The 27917-nt window shown below is 37.8% G+C and overlaps 1 protein-coding gene across 2 annotated transcripts in view; it reads right to left on the bottom strand.

Annotated features, from left to right (window-relative positions):
- LOC309623770 (uncharacterized protein) overlaps nucleotides 1–26237 on the bottom strand; it is a 96582-nt gene extending 70345 nt beyond the window's left edge. The window contains exon 1 of one of the 2 annotated variants that reach the window (XM_082380959.1): nucleotides 25476–26237. In XM_082380959.1, the coding sequence (XP_082237085.1) occupies nucleotides 25616–26035 (420 nt within the window). In that variant the 5' untranslated portion in view covers nucleotides 26036–26237 and the 3' untranslated portion in view covers nucleotides 25476–25615. The remainder of the gene's footprint in view (nucleotides 1–25475) is intronic. The other variant, XM_082380960.1, reaches the window with a different exon arrangement.
- Between the last annotated feature and the right edge of the window lie 1680 nt (nucleotides 26238–27917).

The following is a 27917-nucleotide window of genomic DNA, read 5'->3' as shown; positions in this document are numbered from 1 at the left end:
TCTCCTCCTCAAACTCTTCCAAAAAACGGTGGAGGGAGGAACACTCCAAAACTCATTCTACGAGGCCACCATCACCCTGATACCAAAACCAGAAAAAGATATCACAAAAAAAGAAAATTATAGACCAATACCACTGATGAACATAGACGCAAAAATCCTCAACAAAATACTAACCAACAGAACCCAACAACACATTAAAAGGATCATACACTATGATAAAGTGGGATTTATCCCAGGGATGCAAGGATTCTTCAATAAATGCAAATCAATGTGATACACCATATTAACAATTTGAAGAATAAAAACCATATGATCATCTCAATAGATGCAGAAGAATCTTTTGACAAAATTCAACACCCATTTATGATAAAAACTCTCCAGAAAGTGGGCATAAAGGGAACCTACCTCAACATAATAAAGGCCATATATGACAAACCCACAGCAAACATCATTCTCAGTGGTGATAAACTGAAAGCATTTTCTCTAAGATCAGGAACAAGAAAAGGATGTCCACTCTCGCCACTCTTACTCAACATAGTTTTGGAAGTCCTAGCCACGGCAATCAGAGAAGAAAAAGAAATAAAAGGAATACAAATGGGAAAAGAAGAAGTAAAACTGTCACTGTTTGCGGATGACATGATACTATACATAGAAAACCCTAAAGATGCCACCAGGAAACTACTAGAACTAATCAATGAATTTGGTAAGGCTGCAGGATACAAAATCAATGCACAGAAATCTCTTGCATTCCTATACACTAAGAACGAAAAATCAGAAAGAGAAATTAAGGAAACAATCCCACTGATCACTGCAACACAAAGAATAAAATACCTAAAATACTCAAACAATCTTTGAATTTACAAGAGCTTCAATAATAACATTTAATAAAACATTGAATAAAAAATTAATAGTAGCAATAAAATTGCTAAAATAAATATTCTAAAGTATGAAAGAAAATCAATTAAATAAATACTTATCATCATAACTTAAGCTAAACAGGCATCAGGAAAATAGTAATTTCATATGTAGTGAAACCAGGTAACCACTACCACTAAATAAAACTTGCTGAATGTCTACTACTATATATGAAAAGCACTGTTCCATGTACCAAGAAGAATTACAAAATCAGTTTCAGACTCTCCTCAAGGAATTTACATTCTGGTTGAGGGAGATACAATATGTATAATTAAACTATAATATAAAGTGGTATATTATGGCACATGCACACCAATGAAGGACAGGAAGCAAACAATGCAAAAAATAAATGAGGCAGCAGATAGCTAGAATGATGTACTCCAACTACATCAAGGGAAACTTTCAAGTAGTAAGACTCTTACCATGCCACTTAGAATCCTGTTGCTAACATCACCTACTTAAATATTTGAGGATAAAATAGAGAATAACTAAATTCAGCAATAAAATATGATGGTTAGAAAAAAATCACATCTATTTCCAGTACTAGCATCATTGTTAGGACCAGAAAATGACTCATCATGTAGCATTCTGTAAAAAGACTTGCTCATTATATCCATCTACAGGTTGTACTTTCCCCCTCCAATTCCCCTCCCTGATGAGGGAGCAGTGGTAGGCCTGCGGTTCCTCTGGGGTTCCTACTGAGGACTATACAAAATAATTATTGCTTTCTAACAGCCAATTGGAAATTTAACTTTAAAGTGATAATAGTATAATAGGTTTAAAAACAAGGAGCTGTATTAGATAACTCTGCATCTGAATAGCATACAAGGCATTACTCTAAATAGGCAAAACTGCTTAATATCTAACTGCCAGAGCACTGTAATATGATGTTAAACTAATTGTTCCCAACAATTTTTACTTTAGTAGCAGTGACTGAAGATTGACTGGTTAGTGAGTTTGGAAATCTGATGGATTAAGAAGCTCACCTGAAGGAGAAAATTAACAAAGTTAAGTGGAATTTCTGCAAATTAAAAAAAAGTTATTATTAGAAACTTTAAGAACTTTAGCTACAGAGAAATATGAAACAAGCCACTACGCCTTCTAAACCAACCTTAACAGGTGGTAAAGAGGATGCAATATTTTTGAGTGACATAATGTAGCCATACAGAATGTAAACTAACACACGTAATAAAAAGTGCTCACATTCTTTTCTTGGACTTTAACACACTCCAACCTTTTTCATAGGTTCAGTGTGCATAAGTAACTAAAAAATAAAAATTGTTGATTCTCTGTGTTTAGCTCTCAAGAAAGATTATTCGCCAAAGCTCTCCATTAAACACTGATTATACAAGCAAAGCACATCTAAACTTAAGAAAGCATTTAAACCTTTTGAAAAAGAGCTATTATTCCTTCAACTACTGTGTAAAGACTATAACTGCATGAAACTTAGCCATTGTAACACCACCACCAAGAATAAACTGCTTCTTACTTTATTCAAAGTTTATTACCACTCTGAAGAATCCTCAAGCCATACATTTATTACAACTCTAAAGAATCCTCAAGCCATACAATTCAGCAAAATGCTTAAGATAACTAAGTAACAAATACCAATTTTTCCAGACCTTTCTACATAGAACTCACATTAAATAACTAGTTTTACATAAAAATATCACATTAACAAGGTTAGTCAGTAGTATCAAAACACATATATATAATATTTTGTCTTGAATTTAAGTTCCTAAAGTCTGTAAAATCTTTTTATGTTTTAACAATTATGTTCAAAAAGAAGCAGCCATTAAATCCCATAATGTGTACGCGTGTGTGTATGCCTTAAATCACCTAGTATTGATTAGAAAAATGTTAAAGAATGGTTAAAAAAAAAAAAAAAGGCAATACTTTTTAGTCAGTACAGTGTCAACATCTGGGCATGTCTGAGAAGTAATAGCAAAAGCTTTCTAATACAGTGTATCACCCAGAAATTAGATCTTGGGAGATCCTAGAACAAAAAGGCTCAAGGCCCTCAGGCATAGGTAGAACTAAGCAATGGATCTCAAAGATGGGATCCTGAGATGTGGCTCTCTGTATAAGCATCACCAGGCAGCTTGTTAAACATGCACGTTACTGGGCCACACTCCCAGAGATTCTAATTTAGTAGCTATAGGGTGGAACCAGGTATCAACATTTTTTTTTTTAATTTTTCTTTTCTCTCTTTTTTTAAAATATTAATTTATTTATTTTTGGCTGCGTTGGGTCTTCGTTGTTGCACGCGGGCTTTCTCTAGCTGCAGAGAGCGGGGGATACTCTTTGTTGCAGTGCGCCGGCTTCTCATTGCGGTAGCTTCTCTTGTTCGGGAGCACGGGGCTCTAGGCGCACGGGCTTCAGGAGTTGTGGCTCGCGGGCTCTAGAGCACAGGCTCAGCAGTTGTGGCGTGCGGGACTAGTTGCTCCACGTCATGTGGGATCCTCCTGGATCAGGGCTCGAACCCGTGTCCCCTGCACTGGCCGGCGGATTCCCAACCACTGCGCCACCAGGGAAGCCCTCAACATATTTCTTAAACCAGACCAAATTGATTCAGATGCATCATCAGCCTTGGGAACCACTGAGGTCCTAAAGCAATGTTTCTCAAAGTGTTAGACATTTGTTAAATATGCTCAATACTGGGCCCAATTTCTCATCAACAATGTGAGACTCTCTGCTAGTGGGACCAAACAATGTGAATTTTAAATACGTATCTCAAGTGAATCTACTGGTACTACAAGCTTCAGAACCTATGTCTAAAGGATTGGGACTAGATCCTTTAGAGTTGCAGGTGCTCACAAATAAAATCATTTTGTTGATTATAATCTACTCCATTTAGAGGCACTGAAAGTTTGAATATAAATCCAAGAAAATATCCTGCTGCAAAAAAGTCAAACAATTCTTCAAAATCTGCACTTAGCAGCTAACCTTCTAGAATCTAGTAAACTTAAACTTCTAGTCACCTCCTTCAAAAAGGTCACTTTCTAAACTGAGTGCCAGCCATGACAATAAGAACCTTCAAACCTAAATACAAAGCACTCTAGACAGAATGCTTAGGAATGCTTTCTTAGAAAGATGAGATAACAGACAAAAAGTTCAATACAGCTTCTTTGGAAAGATTCCCTCCCACCCAAACAGGGCATTTTGCACACAAAAGTTAACTACAATAAAATTTGCTTCCTAAAAAAATACAAGAAAGTCTGAAAAAATACATTAAGTACGTTCCTTTTTATAAAATCAAAGTGTCAAAGAAAAATTAAATAAAATATATAAGCAGAGTAAAATTTAGCTTTTAATAAGTAATTTGATTAAAGAATTTAAGCCTGAGTCTCCAAATATTACAGTATTTTATAGCCTGTTTATTTAAAACCTTTATCTTTTAAGAGAAAATAAGTGTTTCATGGTGTCTGAATTTGCTCCTTCATATTATAATTTCAATCCTTATCACTGAAATCAAAATAACAAATTCATGGAGCAGAGACTGAATATAAGGCATTAAGTTGCTTTTCTTCAACTTCAAAGAAACCTGAAATGATATAGTTCCTAATTTAGTGATCAAAAATAACCAAAAGTAAATACGGGTAGAGAATATCTTGCTATTGATTCACTGAGGTTAAGCATCAACTTAACTAAAGGTCTGTTTTGTTTTGTATTTTTATAAATCTATTTATTTTTTATTTTTATTCTGGCTGCGTTGGGTCTTTGTTGCTGTGTGTGGGCTTTCTCTGGTTGCGGTGAGCGGGGGCTACTCTTCATTGCAGTGCACGGGCTTCTCACTGCAGTGTCTTCTCTTGTTGAGGAGCACGGGCTCCAGGCGCGCGGGCTTCAGTAGTTGTGGCACGCGGGCTCAGTAGTTGTGGCTCGCGGGCTCTAGAGCGCAGGCTCAGTAGTTGTGGCGCACGGGCTTAGTTGCTCCGCAGCATGTGGGATCTTCCCGGGCCAGGGCTCGAACCCGTGTCCCCTGCATTGGCAGGCGGATTCTTAACCACTGTGCCACCAGGGAAGCTCCTAAAGGTCTGTTTTGTTCATAGAGATTTGCTTCAGTATTTCTGTATTGAGAGTTACTTCCTTGAAAGTTATAGTTTTACATTTATTATCACTGTTGAAGAGTCTCTCCTTGACCAAACTTTAGTCAGGCTCCTCTGAACTCTTTCCAATTAGGCCCTAACTTTTGGGCTTCTGTGTTCATCTCTGCATTGTCCAATTTTAGCAAGAAACCTACTATGTCAGTTTAACCAGAATCCCCCACCCTCAATATTGATCACGCTGGATATCTGATTAGGTTCCTCATCTCTACCATCCCCCATGTAATAACTGACCACCTGGCCTGCCTTCATCAACAATCCTGTTTAGGTCTGTTTAGCCAGAATCCCCCTTATTTTGATGTTTCTTTCCTCTTAGTAATTTTTACCCCACCCTTCTACTTGGCTATACAGCCCCAGTTCTCCTAGTTGTATTCCAAGTTTGAGCCCAATCTCTCTCCCCCACTGCAAAACCACATTGCAGTGGTCCCTACAACTATCGTGATAGTCTCCCTGAATAAAGTCTGCTTTACTAATCTTTATAAGTGTCATGAACAATTTTTTCTTAAACATCACTACCAACGTTATGAGTAATTTTCTCCTTGCCTCTCGGTTACAGAGAGAAATTTTCAAAGTAAATCCCTCCCCCACCACCAGGAAAAAAACAAATTTAAAGAACTATGTAACAGAATAAAAAAAGTAGAAAGGAGGAGACTGGTATACATCTCTAGCCAATCTAATGCACGTTAATACTGATCATCTAATAGAATTATTGTTACATTCAGTTTTCCAAAATCAGCACAGTCTAGGCACCTCACCAACGGCCTTTATGGGCCTTTCTTGCTTAAAATATAAAAAGATAAAAAGTTAGCCAAATACATGGGCCACATAAAATAAAATCATCAAAATCAAATGAACTTTAGATGAGACAGGAAGGACACCAGATCTGAATATGCATCTGAAATAAAACTAAAGGGCAAAAGCTAAAGCCCTCTCAGTGTGAGCAGATTCTGAAACACTAATCAAGACCTGGAATCCTGCCACAGAAGCAATCTAGAAGACATGCCGCAATGACCATATGGCTGCCCTGCAGAAATCTGGAAAGGAACCAGTCAAGAAGCTGACAAGAGAAACAAACATGCTTCTCACCAAATGAGGCCTGACGCAGCCTGGAACCTGAGGTCTGTCAAGAAAAGCAAACAGAAAAATGTAGTCAAGCAGCCATTTAGGAATGATTCTTCTCTAGGTTATAGCTCACTCAAATTTGTGTCAAATGATACATAAATTGAAATACGACATTTGGAGGAAGGCCTTCAGCCTGTTTTCAAAGTAAACCCAAGAGAGTATCTTCTTGTATCAAGGTTGTAAAAGAAAACTTCACCAAGATGGCCATGAAGGCTGGTGACAAGCACTGGAGGAATACACAACAAATTAAGATGGAGTTCTGATATCTGGAATATATCTATAAAGAAATTACATATATGGCAGCTGAGATGCTAAAGATTTTTAAGTTCATTTTTTTTCTGGTGGAAAATGCTATTTCTTTAAGGAACCCTGGCAAAGTCATAATTAGTAGAAGAACATTCTATAAACTTTATGAACTTCCAATGAATTCGATTAATAGAGCTTCCAAACATCTGAAATCTTACATAACTAATGGTCTCAAATGTTAAAGAAATAACCACAAAATATTAGCAACTATAAAACAACCAAAATAAGATGACCAAAAATGGATATTAATACAGTAAGTGAAAGGAAAGCAAATATTCCTTAACCAGAAGGCAAAATGTTTAACAAAATTTTGTTTCAAAGCACTTAACTTCCAGTTAAAGCAGCGGTAGAGCTTAGAAAATTTTTAACCAAATGAGACAGATCCACTATTATATCCCAATTAAAAACAAAAAAAACTAACAAAAAAGACTATAATAAAGGCTACAGAATGGGCTATATCTTTACCACAGTATGACAACCAATATTACTGATCAAACTCCTTGATTTTTAAAGTAGGGAAAACTGTGATCTAATAGTTCAAAACAAGCTAAAAATAGTCTTTAAATGACAGAAGCAACAAAAAACCTCAGAATTAGAAAAACTGAAAAATGTTGTGTTTGAGAACAAGGAAGATATGAAAAGAGAGGTGATCAAACTCAGGAAAGATTTAGAAATAAAAGAAAAACTTATTTCAGGAATGAAGACTAAGTTAAGAAGAAGCACAGTGGGTTAATGCCTTACCAAAAGTACAAAATGGAACATAAGACAAATTTTAGAATTAAAAAAAAAGAAGAGGTAAAAAGATTTTAAGAGACAATAATTAATATGTAACATAAGCAAGACTGTCCAATATATGTTTAGTAGGAGTCCCTGAAGAAGACCAAAGCAACAAAGCAAAAAATACTAAAAACTATAATAAAACTCTCCTGGAATAAAAGATAACTTCAAACTACATATTGAAAGACTATACATGTATCTGAGAAAATGATACAGCCCAAATCGAACACATTTTAATGAAGCTAGAGTGACCTTCAAGTATAAAAACCCATAGATGAAAACTTCTTATAGTCTTGTATATTCTTGCTACATAATACATGAGAACTCAAGGAATATTCTTCCCATAAGTCTGTCCTGATGAATCTACCAGAGAATAAGCTTCAAACAACCAACAGCTTGGAAAGGAATTAACATAAGGGCTCCTGGAATGTGTGAGCCATTCAGGTAGTAACTTTCAAAGGGGAAGAGAGTAGCAGAATGCTCAATATCTCTCAGGTAAGTCCTCCATCATGCCATGAAAGAAATGACCAGAGAAGGATTGGAAATTCATACAGTTATTCTCTCAGCACATCTGTAAGACTAAGAATTTCCAGAATATCTGATAACCAAATGTAGTTATTAAATTTCTTATAGAACCAGATATATATATATATATACATATATTTTTAAACATTTTAATATTCCTCCAATATTTTATTGTGTTGACTCTGAGAAAAATTAATGTTAGTCTTAGAGAGGTATACTTTCTTCCTAGGTAACCTAGTAGAGAAATTAGCTCCTGCCCAACCTCGTGAAGAAACTAATTGAAATGGGGCATCCATAGTCACTCCATTAATAGAATTTTTGCCCATCCCCTTCCTCTAGAGCTGGCAATTACAGAGTAAAGTTTGAAAGTCAATCCTACAGAAGCCTGCAGCAAGAACCAGGAATGGATCAAGGAACGGGAATTCCTCTTACGGGGAAAGGTGGAGTTTACCAGGGGAAAAGGTAGAACAATGGGCTGAGGGGCTTCCAGAGAGAGTCATTTGGAAAAAAACAAGATGGAAAGAAGCCTTGAAGAGCACCTTCACCTTGCAAGGAGCTAAATCAATAAGGATCTGCTTTTTGAAGGAACAAAAGTAAGCAGCCTCTGTCCACATCATCCCAGTATCTATGGGACAGGTCAATAAAGAACAAAAAGTCCTAAAATAATTGTCAAGACCAAGAAAGAACTGATTGGCTATTAACATTATGGAATCAGGGTCTTACCACTATTACAAAAGGACAACCAAATTTTACCATGTAATACAAGATCTTTATGATGAAATCTGTATTAGGACTATAGTTCCTCTGATCCTGAAAAAGAGTCTGAAAATTATCAGCTTTCTCATCTCTTATTTGAATAAAGAATAATGACTTAATATGGCAGAGAAAGCACAACAGTCTCCTAGACAAGTAAATATCTCTTCCTAAATCTAGACTGAAAATTTGTAGAATTCTAAATCCAAATACATTTTAACAACATACAATTTATAGTGAAAATAAGATTCAAGCATTTAAGTCTAAGTTATAAACATTTTGTTTAGGTAATAAAACCTACAGATTAGCTCATAATAGCATAATAATAGGGTCAACAGTTAACTCCATGGTTAAGTCGAAAAGATTAAGGAGACAGGCTTAGGAAAAGAGTAACTGCTTAACCTCAATAAGATATGACTGCTAGTCAAGCTAATTTACTCATGGTAGGCAAATGATAAACAGAACTCTGAACTGCAAATACATCTGGATACCACGGATTTGCTTCATGCAAAAGAATCTAGTTAATTAAATCTAGCCGACCAGCTGTATTTTCCCCCACATTGTGTCTCCAAATCCAGCAATGGTGAATATGCTGTTGACTAGGAAATATATAACTACGCTTCTGTAGAATAAACCCAAAATCAATAGGCTCAACAGAATGAAGGCTTCAGAAATAAGGAAACACAGATGTTTATTCTAGCATTTACTTTCATAAATATTGACAGCAAAGAATCAAATATGTAGCTGTGAAGCAGTAATGTATCCAAAATTGGATGCTTCATTAAAGCTGGATATGGCCCAAAGCTGCAGGAAAACATCCTGAAGGAAAACGTCTTATACAAATGATACCTTTGTAGAGGCCATGGAGTAAAACAGAACATGGTAAAAACCAGTTCCGTGTTTGCATACACAGGACACCTTCCACCTCAACAATTCTACAAATATTGTGCATAAAAGGTTGCCAGGAAACACTGCCAAGGACTGGGATCAACTTCAGAAAAAATGAAATAAAACTACTACCGGCATGACTAACTGTAGGGGAAAAGTGTCATAAAATATTTTAGAAGAGCATCATATTTTATTCCTCCAGAACAGGCATAGAACTGGCCATTATCATCTTAGCCAAAAACAGTCTATTGATATTACTGATTGAACTGGACTTCAATCAAAATGGCACTGCCCAGGAGCTACAAATGGACTGAAGTCACAAAGTTCCAGAGTTTGTTATTAGCATCTAAGTTAATTTTTTCCCTTAAATGATGAAAGAACATTGTTCAATCCAAAAGCCCAAGAAATGAGCGAACAAATATCAGACTACACTTTTGGATATAGCTTGAATCATTAACAATACCTACAATAGCTAGGGCATTTGTAATAAAAACCTGAACAACACTTCCAGATGTACTAAAAAGGCTCATCTCAACATGGGAAGAAAACAAAACCACACTATAGAAAAGAGATGGGTCAACTGGATTTTTGTCTGTCTTTTTTTCTCCATTCTTTCCTTCTTTACCTCTGACCAGAATTTTTTAAATCCTTTCTATGTAGTGTTTGAGACAGGACAAGTACGAACAATATATATTCAAACATTATGAATAATACAGTTAACTTCTTTTTCATGGATATGTCAAATCACTCATTTATCTGTCTCTTCCCCCGCCCCATATTTTAGCTATTTTACTTTCATTTAAGAATGAAATAAGAAAGCGAAACGTAATATGATTCACTATTTTGTTTATACTTAAATGATAAATGTAAAACTTATCTACCAGAGGGTAGGCTCCTTCCTAAAAGTAAAGCTCTTGTCTTTTTCTGTTTGTTTCTCTAACACCTAGCACAACTACTCAAGTTTTGTTGAACCTGTGGATATCAGTTATCCATCCTTTCCTTACTTTTAAATAAATTAATACTCAAAAACTAGAAATCACCTGTCATATATTATGGAACTCATTAGCAAAGTAGGCTTTCTGGAAGAGCCTCAAATAGAATGGCTCCACGTTTCTTTTTAATATTCTGTATGTGAGGCTCATCTAAAATCATTGTGAATAAAGTGCAAGACAGTGACAAAAATAACTTGAATTCAGATCTCTATCATCCCATTTTCCACATTTACATAAAAGGCTATGATTTCCATGCTTAGGTATTTCACAAACAGCTCATTAAACAGGTTCATATAATAAATAACTCTTCATATAGTGCATAGCCAAGAAAAATAACATATTTATATAAAATAACAAGACCACTTAATAAGACCACTAAACTTCGTGTCCTGCTGGCACTCTGGGAGACAATGGATTTATTTCCACATGGCTATCAATTCTTATAACGTCTCCAAATTTTTTTGAAAATAGTTTCTTAAATTATTAATCAAAGAGTAGTTATAGCATCTTCAGTTAATGAAATAGCAAATTATATAAAACTAAATACATTCCACCAAGACCACACAATCCAACTTGATGAAGTATCTCTTGCATTCTGACAGAAGCACTGATGACAATGAACCACACTTGCCTATGTGATGGATCACACGAGGTAAGAGTGAGACTCCCAGGGTGAATTTTCAAAGTGGCTCCAGTAGTAGCAGCTGGTAGACCACCTTTCTTTAAACTGTTAGGTGCAGTAAAGTTGCTAATGCTAACACCTACCATTTTTTAAAATTCGTGGCTTATCACAATAAAAACCCAATGTGTATCTTCCTGGCTGACAGATGGCCTTCTATATGATCATTCAGGGATTCAGACTTCCTTCATCTTATGGCTCCACCATTCCTCCAGGGCCTTGGTTGGAGTCCTCTGCTAGATTCTCTGCTTCCAGCTGGCACATGAGGGAAGAGAATGAATGACGAGGATCAAACTAGTGCTTTCTTGTTGAACACAGATGAAAATGTTATATATCACAAAGCCTTATCTAATTGTAAGGAGGGGTAGGAAAAAGAGTCTTGATGTGGGCCAACAGGGAGACAAAACAGGGTTTGGTGAATCCTTAGAAGTCTCTACTATAGAAGGGCTTAACTCCCTTTGTCTGAATTACCTTGGAGATGGTTTGAGCCAAATTTTAGAGTAAGTCTTGCTAAATTATTACAATTGTCACCATAAATAGAATGATCTAACTTAATCTAATTTACAGTAATCAGTAGATTACCTTCCACTGACACGGAATCCTTGCCTGACAAGGAACAAGTATGGAGCCATTGAAAGATAATAGCATTTTCAATACAATGTGAGTTCAGTTTACAAAGAACTTGAGGTACACCATCGAGGATGCTGAGGTGAGTCTTTTATGTCAAGCAAAGGATTGTGAACTTCAGAATTTTTTTTTTTTTAAAGAAAGACTATGTTTATAAAGAAAGACTGTGCAATGGGTCAATTAGAGAGGGGAGACTAATGGCGGGGGAACCACTTAAGAGGCAGCAGTTCTAACAAATCAAGCAATAAGTAATAACAGAGCCGTGAGGGGATGGAAAGAAGCTAGCAGATTCAGGACATAATTCTAAGGAGATGGGATAAGATATGGTGATCAGTAGGATGAGAGAAATGAGGGAGGAGGAAAAGTTAATAATTATGCTGCAAGGAAGTTAAGAACCCAACCCAATGATGCTCTGGGTCTGAAAGTCTTATTAATAAATTATTGATTTTCTGTTAGTAGCACAGAAAAATACACTAGGCCACTTTTTCAAAGCATGTTACCTAAGGGAGTATGATATATTCTACGTGAAACATCGGTGGAATATACTTTAAATTAAAACTTTTTATACAAATAGTAACAAGATCAGCAAGAAGGTAAAGAGCATGAGCAAAACATCCAAAGACAGTTATAATGATATTTTAAAATATTTGGATATGTAGACTTGCAGGATGTAAGCATCATGTCTGTTTTAATTTGCTATATACAGTTACCACCTAGAAGAATACCCACTCCAGTCAGTAGAAATGCAATAACGACAGCTTTCAACACTTCTTTCAACTTTGAATCTAAATACCAACATAATATTCTGCTCAAAAATCACAAAGCCAACTCCAGCAGAGAAAATGATCATACACTTACTAAGAAAATTAAACTGTAGATAACTGGACTGTCATTCTAAATTATGTTAGATGATTCAGAAAAGGGAATTTATATGTAAACTGATTCATTTCTTTCTCCAAACCCATCCAACAACTTTTTACCAAATAATCCTTAAGTAAATACGTCAAAGAGTTCAGCATTTAAGACATGCCTCCCGAAGGAAATATAATTGTATTATAAATAGCAAATTTCCCCATAACCACAAGGAAGATGTTCAGAATTCTCATCTAGTTAGTTGTCCATTGGTTTTATCTTACATGAGATAAGTAAAGTCCCTAAGTCACTACCACTTAGTATATTAAAATTACTTATAGCATTATGAAAAGATGACCATGAATTTCTACTCTATATGGAAAAAGTATCAGGAGCCAGTGATTATCCAGTGATTGCTGAGAAAGGAATGCAAACTTTACAGCATTCTCTCTTTTATACACATACATACACACCACACACACACACACACACACACACACACACACACACAGATATTGTGTAGGCCTTAGGTATAATCAAATTAGGTGACCAATTAATTTTTTTAATCTGTACACAAATTTTTTTAACATTTTTATTTGTAACAGACCCAACCTTAACCAAAATGTCCTCCAATAAGTGATGGGTAAGGAAACTGTGGTACATCCATACTGTGGAATATTGCTCAGCAATAAAGGGTAACAGACTATTGATACTCTGAACAACTGTGATAGATCTCAAGGGCATTATGTTGAGTGAAAAAGAGCCAAGCTCAAAAGGTCACATACTGTATGACTCCTTTTATCTAATATTCTCAAAATGACAAAATTATAGAGATGGAGAACAGATCAGTGATTGCCAGGGGTCAGGGTGGTAGGGGGAGGGAGTGGTGTGACTGCAACGGGCAGCACGAGGGAGATCTGAGTGGCATCTGACATCTGTGATAGAACAGGTCTCTATCTTGATTATACTGGTGGCTACACAGATCTACACATGTGATAAAATGACACACACACACAGTCACACACACCAATATAAAAATCCTGGTTTGATGTCATACTATAATTTTGTAAAATATAACCGTTAAAGGAAAAGTGGGTGAAGGATACGTGGGAGCTCTCTGTATTGTCTTTGCAACTTCCTGTGAATGTATACTTATTGACTTTTAAATTTGTATTGGGGTAGAGTTTATTTACAATGTTGTGTTAGTTTCAGGTGTACAGCAAAGTGAATCTGTTATGCATATACATATATCTACTCTTTTTTAGATTCTTTTCCCATATAGGCCATTACAGAGTACTGAGTAGAGTTCCCTGTGCTATACAGTAGGTCTTTATTAGTCATCTATTTTATATACAGTAGTGTGTATATGGGTGACCAATTAATTTCTTCGTCCTTAAGTATATATAGAAACTTTAAGTTAAAATCAGACTGTAGGATTATACAATTATAAATAAAATCATAATCCACAGTACTAATCATATTTCTAGTCTAATTATGCTTACTTATTGCCTTGTCCTCCTGACACTGATAACAGTAGAAGGTTTGGTGAAAGTTTTTCATGAAGGAAGAAATATTTCCTCCATTAAGCTGGTTAGGAACAGTGTGGTAGGAAATTATAACTCAAGTAATAACTTTTTTTTTATAAGGACAAAATAATCCAGAAAAAAACTTGGAATATTTATCTAATTTAAAAGCATACCTTTCCACAGAGAAATGTGAGAAATAAAATCATGAGTACATATGAATTCTTTCCCTTTTAGGGGTTCACTGAATACAAAATTTCTTAGAATTTTAAAACTCAGACTAGAAAGGAAATGGAAAAGATCTATTCATGTTCATTTATAACAACTTCTTAGGATATTAGTTAACCCTGCTAAATGTCAGTAGAACATTTTATGTAGCAATGAGAAATTACACTATTCTGTAATATATTTTTACAACCTCAGATGAACCTCAATCTTGTGTAACTGACTTCCTAAAAAGTTTGTGTAAATAACACTTTGCTAAATTGAATAATTTTACTTGCACGTAAATTAGATATTCTCTAAAGCAAACAACCACCCCAAAATCTGCTCTACACTTTAAAATTTTTACATTGCAATATAGAACAAATTAATATGTAATTTGTATTCTCATTGCTTGCTTAGTATAATCATAATCTTTATGACAGATCTAAAAACATTGAGATTTTTAATTGAAAATGCCCACCAAATTTGTGGCATGATGGTTTTTTGAATTTCTCCAAATATAACAGCTTCAGAAGCTGATTCCATGTTAATCCCACCATGCTAGGCCAAACTTTAGCAGAATATTATAATATGTCCAGGCAGCAATATAGCTTAGACCTAGATGTAATATAGAAGCCACAAGGTAATGCTCTCCTAAGCTTCCTCTAATAAGGGAAAAACACATATAAACAAGTATTTGGTATTCAAAAAAGAATACCAAGAAGTGCAACCTAATCTTGAAAGATAAGCATAGAACATAATAATTCCCATATGAAGTCCAAACCTCAGAGAAAATAGTGGGTCAAATTCTTGGCAGATTTTAAATGACTTGACCTTGTTGAGAAAAATGAATGTGAGCACCCCAATTGCACCTAGAATACGTATTCTGGGAGGGTTAAACAGAGCTCCTCAGACATAGCGGGGACTCAATAAATATTTATTGTGTAAAACAGGGAGAAAATGCATTCGTTTTACTCATCAACATACTGCCAACAACTACAATACCTGAAAACAAAAATTTCTTGAATGAACAGTTATCACTGAAATTACATTAAAGCTACACTCATCTTTGGCCATGTGTTAACCAAAAAGACAAAAAGTGGGCAAATGCAATCAACTGACCAGGTGTTTTTCAATAACAGGTCACTTCAATATGCAAAGAAAGAACAGAATTTTAAAATAAATTTTTTAAAGCTATCTGATCAAAATATTGCAGAATATTGTAGCTTTTTTCCAAAACCTGATTTCTGAGCGCAGTCTAACTCCCTAATTTACAATGCTAATGAAACTGTATTTAGCAATGTTTGCTAATCCCTGTTTAGTAAGTAGTAGACACTTAAATGAAATAACCTGACTTTAAGCAGGAAAAGGACAGTTGATTCTTTTCAGGGAGATGCACCAGAGTACCTCCAAAACACTTTGGAAGAAAGAAAATGACACTGTCACAGAACACTCAAAAATATCATAATTTGTTGATAGACTACCAGCTAATATATAAACAAATCTGTATTTTACTATGATCCTTTTCCACATTCGTGGGAAGATCATTTCACAGGTTTACATAAGTATAGCAAAGTTCTTTAAGGTAACTGAGCAACTGAGCTCTACTAGTTTTTGTTATCTTCTAAGATACAAATATTACTTCATTAATCCAACTTATACACTGATGTATTTCACTAGTAAAGTAATTACACAAGAAAAGTCATGAGAAACTTCATCACATAGACTCTATATAACACTTTCAGTATCATAACAATAACAATAAAAATACCATTTCTAATGTTACTTATGAAAGGATTCATGGTCCACACTGACTATCAAAGAGGGCTTAGAGTAAGCACAAGTGACACTGAAAAATGCCACAACATCCTGAAAGAAATTGTTAAAATGGAGATTGAAATATCTTTTCTATTATACATCACATCAGCAAACCTAGAAAATGGAAAAGAGACCAAGGAGGCATAAATTGAGAAGATACTGCACCTTGCTGCTTTGCCATGAGAGTGAAATATAAAAAGATACTATTTTGAATGCTGCTAAATTATCAAAGAATGGTAAAAGTTATGAATCACAATGTTATGGTTGAATGGAGCCTTATGATGCTTTATTGTAAATGTAAAGCTTACCTTATCAAATAGGAAAATGCAAAAGACTCATTCTACCCAGATCTTAAGATTTCATGTGAAAGGCAATTTTAAAAATTAAACCTAATTTCTGTCTTAACAAAGTGGTAAGTACTTTCAGGACCAAAGGGAAGGCTTACTAATGACATAATAAGGTTTTGAAGTGCTATGACATATTTATATACATATCTGAGGCCTGAATCACTGGGAACACCTGCAGCTATTTTAAGTTCTATGGACCCTAGAGTTGAGTTCCATTTAGCTTTCTCTTCACACCCCACCAAAGCTAATTTTGGCCTTTCTGTGACTTAACTGTATAAGCAATGGGATAACCCATTGTGCATGCTTTCCTGCCCCATAATTAATTGGGTTCCAAAAGCAACTCTCACCTGACCTGAGGTCGGGACGTAGAGAGTTACACGGCCCTTTGGGCCTTCTGTGCATGCCGCCTGATCTTGGGCAGATTACTTAAGTTCTCAAGAGAGAAAGAGAAATTATAAAAGTGTTCTATATTGAGTTCCGGTGAAGACTACTTGCTGACATAAAAGCTCAGTAAATAACTAATTTTACTGAGAATCATCTAGTCTACACAATGCTATAGAAACAATATGGTACTGGCAATAGAAACAGACACATAGACCAATGGAACAGAGGACCCAGAAATAAATCCACGCATATATGGTCAACTAATCTTTGACAAGGGTGCCAAGAATATACAATGGGAAAAGGACAGTCTCTTCTATACATGGTGCTGGGAAAACTGGATATCCACATGCAAAAGAATGAAACTGGACCCTTATCTTACATCATGCACAAAGTTAACTTGAAATGGATTAAAGACTTAAATTTAAGACCTGGAACTATAAAACTCCTAGAAGAAAACATAGGGAAAAAGCTCCTTGACATCAGTCTTGTCAATGATATTTTGGATATGATACCAAAAACACAAGCAACAAAAGCAAAAATAAACAAGCAACTAAAAAGCTTCTGCACAGTAAAGGAAACAATCAACAAAATAAAAAGGCAAGTTATGGAATGGGAGAAAATATCTGCAAACCATACATCTGATAAGCGTATGGTTTTTTGGATATATACATTTGCTATGTCCAAAATATATATGGAATTCATATAACTCAATAGCAAAAAACACAAATAACCTTATTAAGAAATAGGCAAAGGATCTCAATAGACATTTTCCATAGATGACATATAAATGGCTAACGAGGGTACACGAAAAAGTGCTCAACATCACTAATCACCAGTGAAATGCAAATTAAAACCACAACGAGGTACCACCTCACACTTGTTAGAATGGCTATCGTCAAAAAGACAAGAAAATAAGAAGTGTTGGTGAGGATGTGGAGAAAAGAGAACCCTTGTATAACATTGGTGGGAATATAAATTGGTGGGAATGGAAAACAGTATGGAGGTTCCTCAAAAACTTAAAAATAGACCTATCATATGATCCAGCAATCTCACTTCTGAGTATATACCCACAGGAAGTAAAATCAGTATCTTGAAAAGATATCTGCCCTCCCATGTTCTTTGCAGCATTATCCACAATAGCTAAGATGTGGAGAACCTATGTGTCCACTCACGGAGGAATGGATAAAGAAAATGTGGTATACATATAAAATGGAATATTATACAGTCTTTTCAAGAAGGAAATCCTGCCATTCATAACAACACAGATGAACCTGGAGAACATTTTGCTGAGTGAAATAAGCCAGACAGAAAAACAAATACACAGGGAAAAACAAAAACAAATATGATCTCACTTATGTGCATCATCTAAAAATGTCTAATTCATAGAAGCAGAGAGTAGAATGACGGTTGCCAGGGACTGGCAAGTGGGAAAAGTGGGGAGGTCAAAGGGTACAAACTTTCAGTTAGGAGTAAGTTCTGGGAATCTAATGTACAGATGGTGACTACAGTCGATAATACTGTATTGTATACTTGGTATTTGCTAAGAATACATCTTAAGTGTTCTCATCACACATCAAAAAAAAAAAAAAAGGCATCTATGTGAGGTGATGGATATGTTAATTATCTTGATTGTGGTAATCATCTCACATTGTAAATGTGTACCGAATCATCACACTGTATACCTTAAAATATACAGAACTTTTATTTGTCAGTTATACCTCAGTAAATAATAAACTTACTTTTCCTTTAATAAACTTACTTTTCCTTTACCACAGCGGAATCTTTCCCCTACCCAACCAAACTCTTAAAAAGCCCACCTATATCATTTTAAAGATAGAGAAAATAAGATGCAAAGAGTTAAGAACTTACTATAAGTCAAATGTTAGAAGTGGAAATAGAACCCAAGTCTCTTGACTCCAAATCTAATATTTTTCAGTATACCTTTCTGTTTCTAAGCCTCTTTTATGGAACCATTTGGAAAATCATTTCTTCGGTCTTTAACTTGATAATTAATTCTAGAGAAAAAAGCCAGGTTATTCCATTAAGGAATAAATGTAGCCACTCACTGCTTCATTCCACCTTTACCAGAAATAAGACAATCCCCAAAGCAAATGTAGAGAATCAGTTATAGGGCAACTCTAGTTGTCAGTCAGTGCTCATTCAATCCTATATTCAAGAGTATCGACAGCAATCACTTTATTAGGTATATCATAGGTATTAACAAAGCTAATTAAGCCACAAAGAGTTCATTCTTGTCTTGTTTGTTCTGCTCAAGAAAAAAACTGTATAATAATTTTAGAAAATGTTTCACTAAATAATTGATCTTTTAGTAATATAAAAGTTTAAATTAGCTATAGGGACTACTAACGGAAGTTCACCCTGTGGCCATACTGGCTAAATAAGGGGATATTACTGTCAGTAGTTGATAGGTATTTTATCTTTAGACACTAGGCAACAAGTCTTAGCAGTTTTTGCCTTCTTGTTATGAAACATCCAAAAGTTTAATGGATTTCTGAATTCTAATAGCTTGGAAGACAATTTTGGACATCAACCTTCCCACACAATAATGGATCTCACTAGTTTCTTTAACTCATCCTTATTTTTGGTGAGCCATTATTAAGGTGCACCATAGTTGCATTGCATTAAGTTACAAATATACAGAGTTCAAACCCACAAATTGCAGTGATAACTATTAGCTCTTGGTGGGGCTAAATTAACCTAGTACCAGTTGCCAGGACAATCACTTGAGACCAGAATCTCTGCTTAGTCATTCCTGAAGCATTTACCAGTTTACCACCATGTATAACTAACTTCTAATAATCACGGAGAAACATACTTCTCACTACAATACGATTCAAGAACAGCACAGATTCTAGAAGTACGCAGGACCAGATACAACCAAGTCCATATCCTTGACCCCTCAGGAACCAGGATTTCTCTCACACACACTGTTGCTCATACCCTCCGCTCCGTCTCTCTCCCTCTCTCTCTCTGACACAGTTTTAGACATTCTGAAAATGTCAAAGCATACCCCAGCACAGTGTAATAGTGCTGTGGAACCAATAGAAAACCTATTCTTCAGTAATTCTTAGAGCTCAGAAATCACAGCTGATGACCAATATCAGTCTCTTTTTAATTAGGAGAAATAGGATAATCCTGTGGAATGAACGCGGTATCTGGAATCGGAAGATATGATTTGAAATCCACTTTCTTGATGAATGAAAGTATATATTGCCTTATATATAGCAAAGCACTCAGATGTTTTCTTCCTTTGTACCTACAACAATTAGAGATACAACATAATATTGGGGAGGTTATTCAGGTACTCATGAACTTGCCTCGTCCTGCAAGCTGCCACAATAACATTCACCTGAGGTAAACAACACTGCTTAAAGGGATCTGCCATGTTTGTTCCTACAAAAATGAAATACTAGCAAAGTATTTTTCCACAATTTGTTCATAATTAAGTATAATCCTGTTTTCTTTAGAATTACTATAACTCCATTATAATTTGTTTTGCAGAACAAGCACAAGTATTATCCTTCTAAAATCAACTGGATGACCCATGGAGTCATGGTCAGGTCTAGGGTTCAGATGAGAGGTAGAAAGGGAAGGAGATTGGCTCCTGGCTCTTCCATCAGCTTCTCACTCAGGTTTTTCACATCAATAGGTGAGCAGTGTTCTCTCTTTCCTCCACTGACTTTGGACAAACCCAGTTAGAGACCAGCATCAGAGAAGCTCCACCTCTTGTTAAAATAAATAGAATATAGGACAGAAACAGCATCAGTGATTTGGTTTCTTTGACATTTAATGAGAGAACAAAATTATATATTGAAGACAAAAGACAACAGTGCCAGGCACAGACCCAGGACAGGTGCTGTGAAAAAGCCTATTGTGGTGGTGTCTGGGGATTTAAACTCTGGAGAAAAGACTAAAATTAAGAATAACAAAGTCATTAGTATATACTTCTTGGCAGATTACTAGCTGTATGTGGAAGCTTTGATAAAACAGGCTTTTAGCAATGTTTTAAATTTCAGATTTAAGAAAAATCCTCTCCTACTCGCCATTTGTTGAACACTGCCGTTTATTTCCATTGTTATTCATTGCCATGGAGCCCAATTACTCCTTTGTTTTCTTATTCACATTTAGTCCACAGTATCACAAATAAAAATCACAAGGATACCATTACCCTTCAACACTTCCCCAATGTATAAATCCTAATTTGCATTAAACCCTTGAAGCAACATACATTGCAGTGAATGAAATGTCCTTCTGTAAAAAGTACTGTAAATAATGAAAGAATTTTTAGCTCAATAGATATACACGACTTTACATACAGTTAAACTGACCAAGGTGCTTTTCTACACCCTAGGTATACAATATTCAATATGCTTAGAATAATAGTTATTTGAAAGGAATATAATCTTTGAACATAAAACAGTTTAAGAATAAAAAACTTCTATATATTCACTTACCTATTTTGCTATTGACCCACTGATGGAGAAATTTTACGTACCATAATTAATGGGAAAATTTAGTTAATGAACACTGCTGATACTTAGTGTAGTTCTCAAAGGCTGAAAACCTTTCCCCAAAATCAGTATCTGAAACCTGTCTCTTTAGGAAAAACAGTCAAAGCTTTAACTGTTTTCAGTCTAGTATAAGAAAGCTTTGAAACAAGTTAACTCTAAGCACTCAAGGAAAACTATTTTTAAAAGGGGGGGGGACAAGAGGAGGACCTTAATTTTCAACAATATCGGCCTGAGAAGTAACTTTATAAGAGAATGTCTGAGTATCTTTAAAAAGAGAGAGAAAAAAAGTAATTTAACATGTTGGAAGTCCACAAACTGAGCATAGCAGTAAAAAGGACTCGAGGGAAAATTTAATGAAAAATAAAAAACTGAAAGCAAATTATTTGATCAAAACACAGACACACACACACACATACATGCACACACACTGCAGGCAGTCATTCAGCATTATATGCTAGCTGGCTTTGTATTTTCTTTTAAAATATAATCATAACTTCTTAATGTATAAAACAATAAGGCTCTCAAGGTACTCATGAAAAATTCTTATCAAATTTCACTCTAGAGTTAGTGATATTAGGCATGTTAAATCAGGAATCAACACATGCTATTTTCCATAGCAGGAACTATATAAATTACAAGCTCTTCCATGTTTTTGTTATTAGGTTTGGTACACTTAAAAATAAGCGGTATTCTACATCGAGTGCTCTAACGCAACGGTTTTTATATCTTTCAGAATTTATAATTCATCTCCATCCTCAATCCTTACAAAAATCCACAAAAGGACCTGCAATTGCTATTTACTGTCTAGCACAATAAAATTGTATTTGTTCTGTTTTTGAATTCATAGGTTTTGCTTTATGAAGTTTTCAGAAAGAAGCAACTTTATTATATTTTCATTGTTACTCATGATTTTAGCTTAAAGATCATTAATTTTAACACAACATCCTGCTATTTTCTCATTTGGGTTGTTCTATTTATCTCAAAGGTACACTTACGTATTACCATTACAAAACAATAACTATTTGCATAATACTTCATGATTTTACATCTATTAAAAACACATCACAGGGAGCCTGAGGATGCATTCAGTAGCTTGTCATTCACCACTTCAAGACCCTTCAGAACTGAACAAGGGGGAGGGGGACATTTTGCTAAAGGCAGAAGAAATGAATATAAATAAGAAACTCTGAAGTTTTAAAACTAGAAAAGAAAATTTTAAAAATGCAAACAAAAATATGATCATATGCATAAACAAGATAATTTCAATTTTTAAAACTCCATGTTCTCTATACAGAGCAAGGTGTTTGGAGATTTATGTATCTTCTATTATGATACCCATGGAAATTATCTAAAACTGTGCTACAAAAATAAAGAAAATTACCATCTTCTTGCTAGATTTTATAAATATCATATTAAAATTGTGCCTATTTACATAATTCAGCTTTTCCTCAGCCTTGTGAAATAATCTGAGTATCATTTCTTTATTATTCTAGACTTAACCCTATAAATGTGCATATTAAGAATGTTTCAGAGGGAGATAATAATGATCTAACATGTTCAGAAATTACACTGTCTCATAACTTCTTCTTGGTAAAGCAATTACAAAGAAAATTGTTTACATCTTCTGTATTTTCTTCCATAACCACCAGTCCAGATAAAAAAAATACTGAATGCTGTTATGTCACCTCTAGTCCAAATGCTCATAGCACTTGAAGCTTTTTGTAAGCAATATGCTTCTATACTAAACACATATCCCTGAGCCACCACCTACCTAATTTAACAGTTTTAAATGTAGTTTCAAATGCAGCGTAATACCATCTTAAACACACACACACACACACGGAGTGTGCAGAAAAGGAAGGAGGTGGAGAGCCAGAAATGGAGCACGTTGTTGTTTTTCATTCATGCAGTATAGTGATGTCAGTGTCTGCAGCAGCAGCAGCGGCAGGAGCCTTGACCTGTGGAGGCTACAATCCACTGAAGTCAGAACCTTGCAGAATTCAAAAGAAACTGAGTAGATAATTGTTTGAAAAATTGTTCAACTGTTCATAGCATGAATTTTAAATAGATAAGTAAAAAGAATAGATTAGTTTTATCGTTTTAACTTAGGTAGAGAGGAGCAAGGTGGGATGTGGAGAAGTAACAGAAAGGTTAATATCATCAAGGAACCGGGGGCAGAAGAGCCTACATTCAACATCATTTCAATGTAAGAAACTGACAAAACCACCTGGTGTTAAAAACAGCAGAAAGGCCTCTTCTATTCCCAATACAAGCTCTCTGATGCAAATCTGTCTCCTGAACAACCAGACTCAGAGAAGTGTTTTCACCATGATTGCGTTAAAATTGCATTCAACTCAGATGTGACATACTACAACAAAGAGGCCAGTTTAAGCCTGGTCACAAATTTCATTAAAACTACTTGATGATGGACCTTGTAATTCCTAAGCAATTAAGACTTCTGAAGGATGCAGAAAAACAAGTTGTACTAAGAACTGTTGTAAGATGTGTTTATCAACAAAAGGGGAGGAGGTACTAGATGACCAATATATTGTTGCAGCAATTGCTGAAACTACTCACTATGCCCACAAAACCCTCTGAACACAGTCTTTCTGCAGTGCTTATTTTATGGCTCTTACATTAGTCCCTAAAAGAAAATCCCAAAACTCAATTTATGTACTGTTGAAACTAAATCACTCAAAAATTTATGTAACTGCTGCCTTCTTTTCATTCTGTTACCTCTCATTTCATACAGTTCTAGAAAATGTGCAAAGGAGTTGTATATGGCATTAATCTGTTAGAAAATGGTGGCCTTTTCTATAAAATACAGCCAAAGATGTGTGTTCAGTTGTGGTCATTATTAGGGCGATCACGTTGTTTTCATTCATTCATTCAGGATTTGCTGGAGGATGTCAGTTTCTGCAGCTGGTTTGACCTGGGGGAGGAGTGGGGGAGCAAATGCCTTCCGGTGCATACTGATTACAGGATGCATTTCTCGGTGCTCCTGTACACATACCACCGCACTACATCCTACCCTGCCTCACCATCAAGTGGTCTGAAAACAAGGGCCTTAGCAACATGCTAATTACACGTCAGAAATATTAACACAAAACACCAAAACTGCAATCTATCTTAACACAATCACTTTCTCCAAGTCTAAGACCTTCATCAAGAAAACTCCATTAAAAAAATTGCACATACCCCATACACATTGCACAGGCTCCACAGTGATTCCCTTCCAAGCAGAGAGTTTCCCCCCTCGGTGTGATCGGTTCTCTGCACAACGCAGCAGCAGCATCTGTAGCCCTAGCGTGGCATCTAATAACATGAGCGCCTCCTCCCTCCCTTATGAGCTTTACATCCCTGTTTTGGCTAAACTTCCTCTTCTCCCCCAGGACTAAACTAGATCATTCACCGTGTCCCTAAACATAAACCAAACCACACCAAAACACAAAACATTAAGGGAAGCCGACAGCATCCACCAGCTCACCATTACCTTTGACACCTAAGAAAAACGAATAGAAGGGAAAAAGGGAGCACACTCCACAAATAGGTCCTTAGAAATTTACCATGAAAGTCTTGAGTTGGGCATAAACTGTTTCCAGTGCAGTACCGCCGTGATGCATGTGACTATATAGAGAAAAGAGGGAGCCCCCAAAAAAAGAAAAAAAAAACAGCCAAACCAAACACTGTACCCTTCAATTGCACATCCAAAACTGTCCCCTCTACACACCCAACAGGATATCCTTACATCATAACTGGTGCCTCCACCTCCCCACCCCCAAAAAAGAAAACAAAAATTAGCCCGGTAGGCACAGACACGTTATAGGAACTTTGTAGGAAAGCACAAAGAGGCTGTACAGATTACAACCACCACCTTACCTGCTGCCGGAGAGTTTGTGTGCGTGTTGTTTTTAAGCGTTTCGCCCAGCTCCTCCTTCCCCCACTACAAACAGCAAACACATGAGTGAGTTAATCAGCTCTTAAACTGAAAAACCTTTCGATCCAGGCGAGTGATGGAAGGTAAAAGCTGAGGGGCGGCAGGAGGGTCAAATAAAAGTTGCTCCGCAGGTCGCTCATCCAAGCCCCGCAGCGACCGCAGACGGGTGAGGTTCCCAAAGCCACTTTCACACCTTCCATAATGCACTAGCAAAGAGAAGCCCGGAGAGGCTGAAGTTTCCACGGAGGGCACCGTCGGGGAGACGCAGCCCGGGGGGACGCAAGGGTTGGGCTCGCTACCTCTGCACACGGGCGAGCCGGGGCTCCGGCGCTCAGGTGAGTGGCTCCTCCGGTGGCTCTCTGGGGACCGTCTCGGGCGGCCCTTGGCCCGCGGCGCCTGCTCGGTCGGGGCCGCGGTCGGCGACGGCGTCAGGCCGGGCGGGCTGGGGCCGCGAGCCGCGCCGGGCCCCGGGAGGCTGCCCAGCGAGGCGGCGGCGGCGGGCGGGCGCGTGGGACTGTTGGTTGCCCCGCAGGAGCTGGTAGGGCACCGTGGCGCGGATGGGCTGCAGCAGCCGGCCGGCTCCCGCAACCGGGGCGCAGTTCACGCCGCCGCCGCCGCCGCCACCGCCGCCCGCACCGTTCCCGCTCCCGGCGGCGGGAGTGGCGGGCGGGGAACCCACGGCGCTGCGCCGCATCCTCTGCGGCGGGGGATGAGTCTGAGAGGAACTGGAAGAGGAGGAGGCAGTGCACATGGTGGCTCCGCGGGCCCTGGACGAAGCCGGCCAACACCGAGGCGCGGAGCGGGAGGCGCGCGAGCGTGTGGGAGCCGGCGCGCTAGTGCGTGCGAGTGTGTAAGGGGGAGGGGCGGGGGGATCGTGGAGGGGGAGGAGTCTCTCGGCTCCCCCTGCGCAACGCGCACCCCCGCCGCCTCAGCGAGGGGGGGAGGGGAAGGCTGCGAAACATCCAACGGCCCCAACCACCCGACCGGGCTGGGTGTGGCGGTTACGGCCGGGGCCGCGAGGAGCCCGGAGCCGCCGCCGCCGCCCCGGGCCTCGCGCTGACACGGGAAAGGGGCAGCCGCCGGCATCACGCAGACGCGCGGGGCTGCACACGCACGAGAGCCCGGCAGCTGCAGGGAGGGTCGGGATCCCTGCTTCTGGGGACCTGGTAGGGGGAAAGGGCCTCGAGGTGCCTGGCTGAACGCGGAGCCGAGCCACCGCCTCCTCTGCCCGCTCCTCACTCCATTAGGCACCTAACCCCGCAACCCGTACCCCGCCCCCTGCACCGCCTCCCGGCGCTCGGGGCGGGCAGATGACGCAACGAGAATTCCCATTGTCTCCGTCACTCTCCACCAGAACGTGAGTGATTGGTTTCCGGGTAGGAGTGAGAGGAGCACCTGCCAACGAAAGTGGGCGTCCTATTTTGGAGGCGGGATACGAAGGAGCGAAGGCGGAGAAAGGGGCTGTGCGTTCAAAGAGGGGCGTGAGAGTTGACAGGCTTTGAGGTGAGAGGGGGACCGTGATTGGGCTGCCCTGGGACAGTGGGTCCGTGTGTGTCCTGCGCGTACCCCGACACCCACAGACGCGCACGCCCAGGGAAGCAGGTTGTGAGGGCTCCACCCTCCAGGGCCGTTTGTACCACTTGAGACAGAGGATCCGTCAGGCAAACTTGACTTTGCAAGTACACCTGTTCTGGTGGTGGGATGTTTGAGAAGAATCCATCCCTTCCCCACTAATTTTAGTAATCTGAGTTTTTGTGTTGAGTAGACTAATCAAAAGAATGTAAGGCCATCAGAAGCAATGTCTGGGGGTTGGATTGAACACTGGGTGGATACTTTTACAGTTATCCTATGGAGTGAAAAGAGATCATCAAATCTTCTGTTCCAAGAAAATAACTCTGAATTGCAGGGGTCAACAAGGACTTGTCCATCATTGCACCGTCAGTTAAATGGAGGTGTAATGGAGGGCACGCCCTGTTGTCTTTTCCCAGAAGCAGATGGCCTCTTGGGAGAAATAATACCAGACTTGATGTAATAATCCACTGGGGTAAATTTAGTTTTTATTCTGCAGTGGAACTGAAGAGAAACTAAGATTTTGGATGACTGTCAGGAACCGAAGTTTACCCCACAGTAAACCAAGGTTTGAAACATTAAGCAGGAACAATTGATTGAAGGGTCCACATCAGATACCCTCCATTCGTTTCCGTGAGAGAAAAAAGAAGTGGGAGATCAGATTGGTCTACTCTTGGTGGCTGCCCACACTGACAAGCTTCCTCTGATTTCAGGCACTAAATGCAGGGGTCAGTTTCACTTAGAGGAGCCATCCCTCTCAGCTTCATTGTGCCCTCAGAGCAGAAAGCATACTAGGTTCTGTAAAAAGTGGATGAAACCACTTTTTCTGTAAAATGCAAGAATTGCACCCATGAATACTAGTGACAGTTCCTCACTTTATCACATAGTAGAATAACAGCTAACATTTACTGAGCATTTCATGTGTCAGCCACTGTTGTAAGAATGTTTTATGTGTTAATTCCTTCAATCCTCCTATAATCCACAAGGTACGATACTACTATTATCCCCATTGTGTTCACATGTATTTGCTTTCCAGAATAACATATATTAAATATAAATGTAGT

Source organism: Balaenoptera borealis (assembly GCF_965194805.1).
Source record: "Balaenoptera borealis genome assembly, chromosome: 2".
Taxonomy (NCBI): domain Eukaryota; kingdom Metazoa; phylum Chordata; class Mammalia; order Artiodactyla; family Balaenopteridae; genus Balaenoptera; species Balaenoptera borealis.
This window is presented reverse-complemented; position numbering and strand designations above follow the sequence as displayed.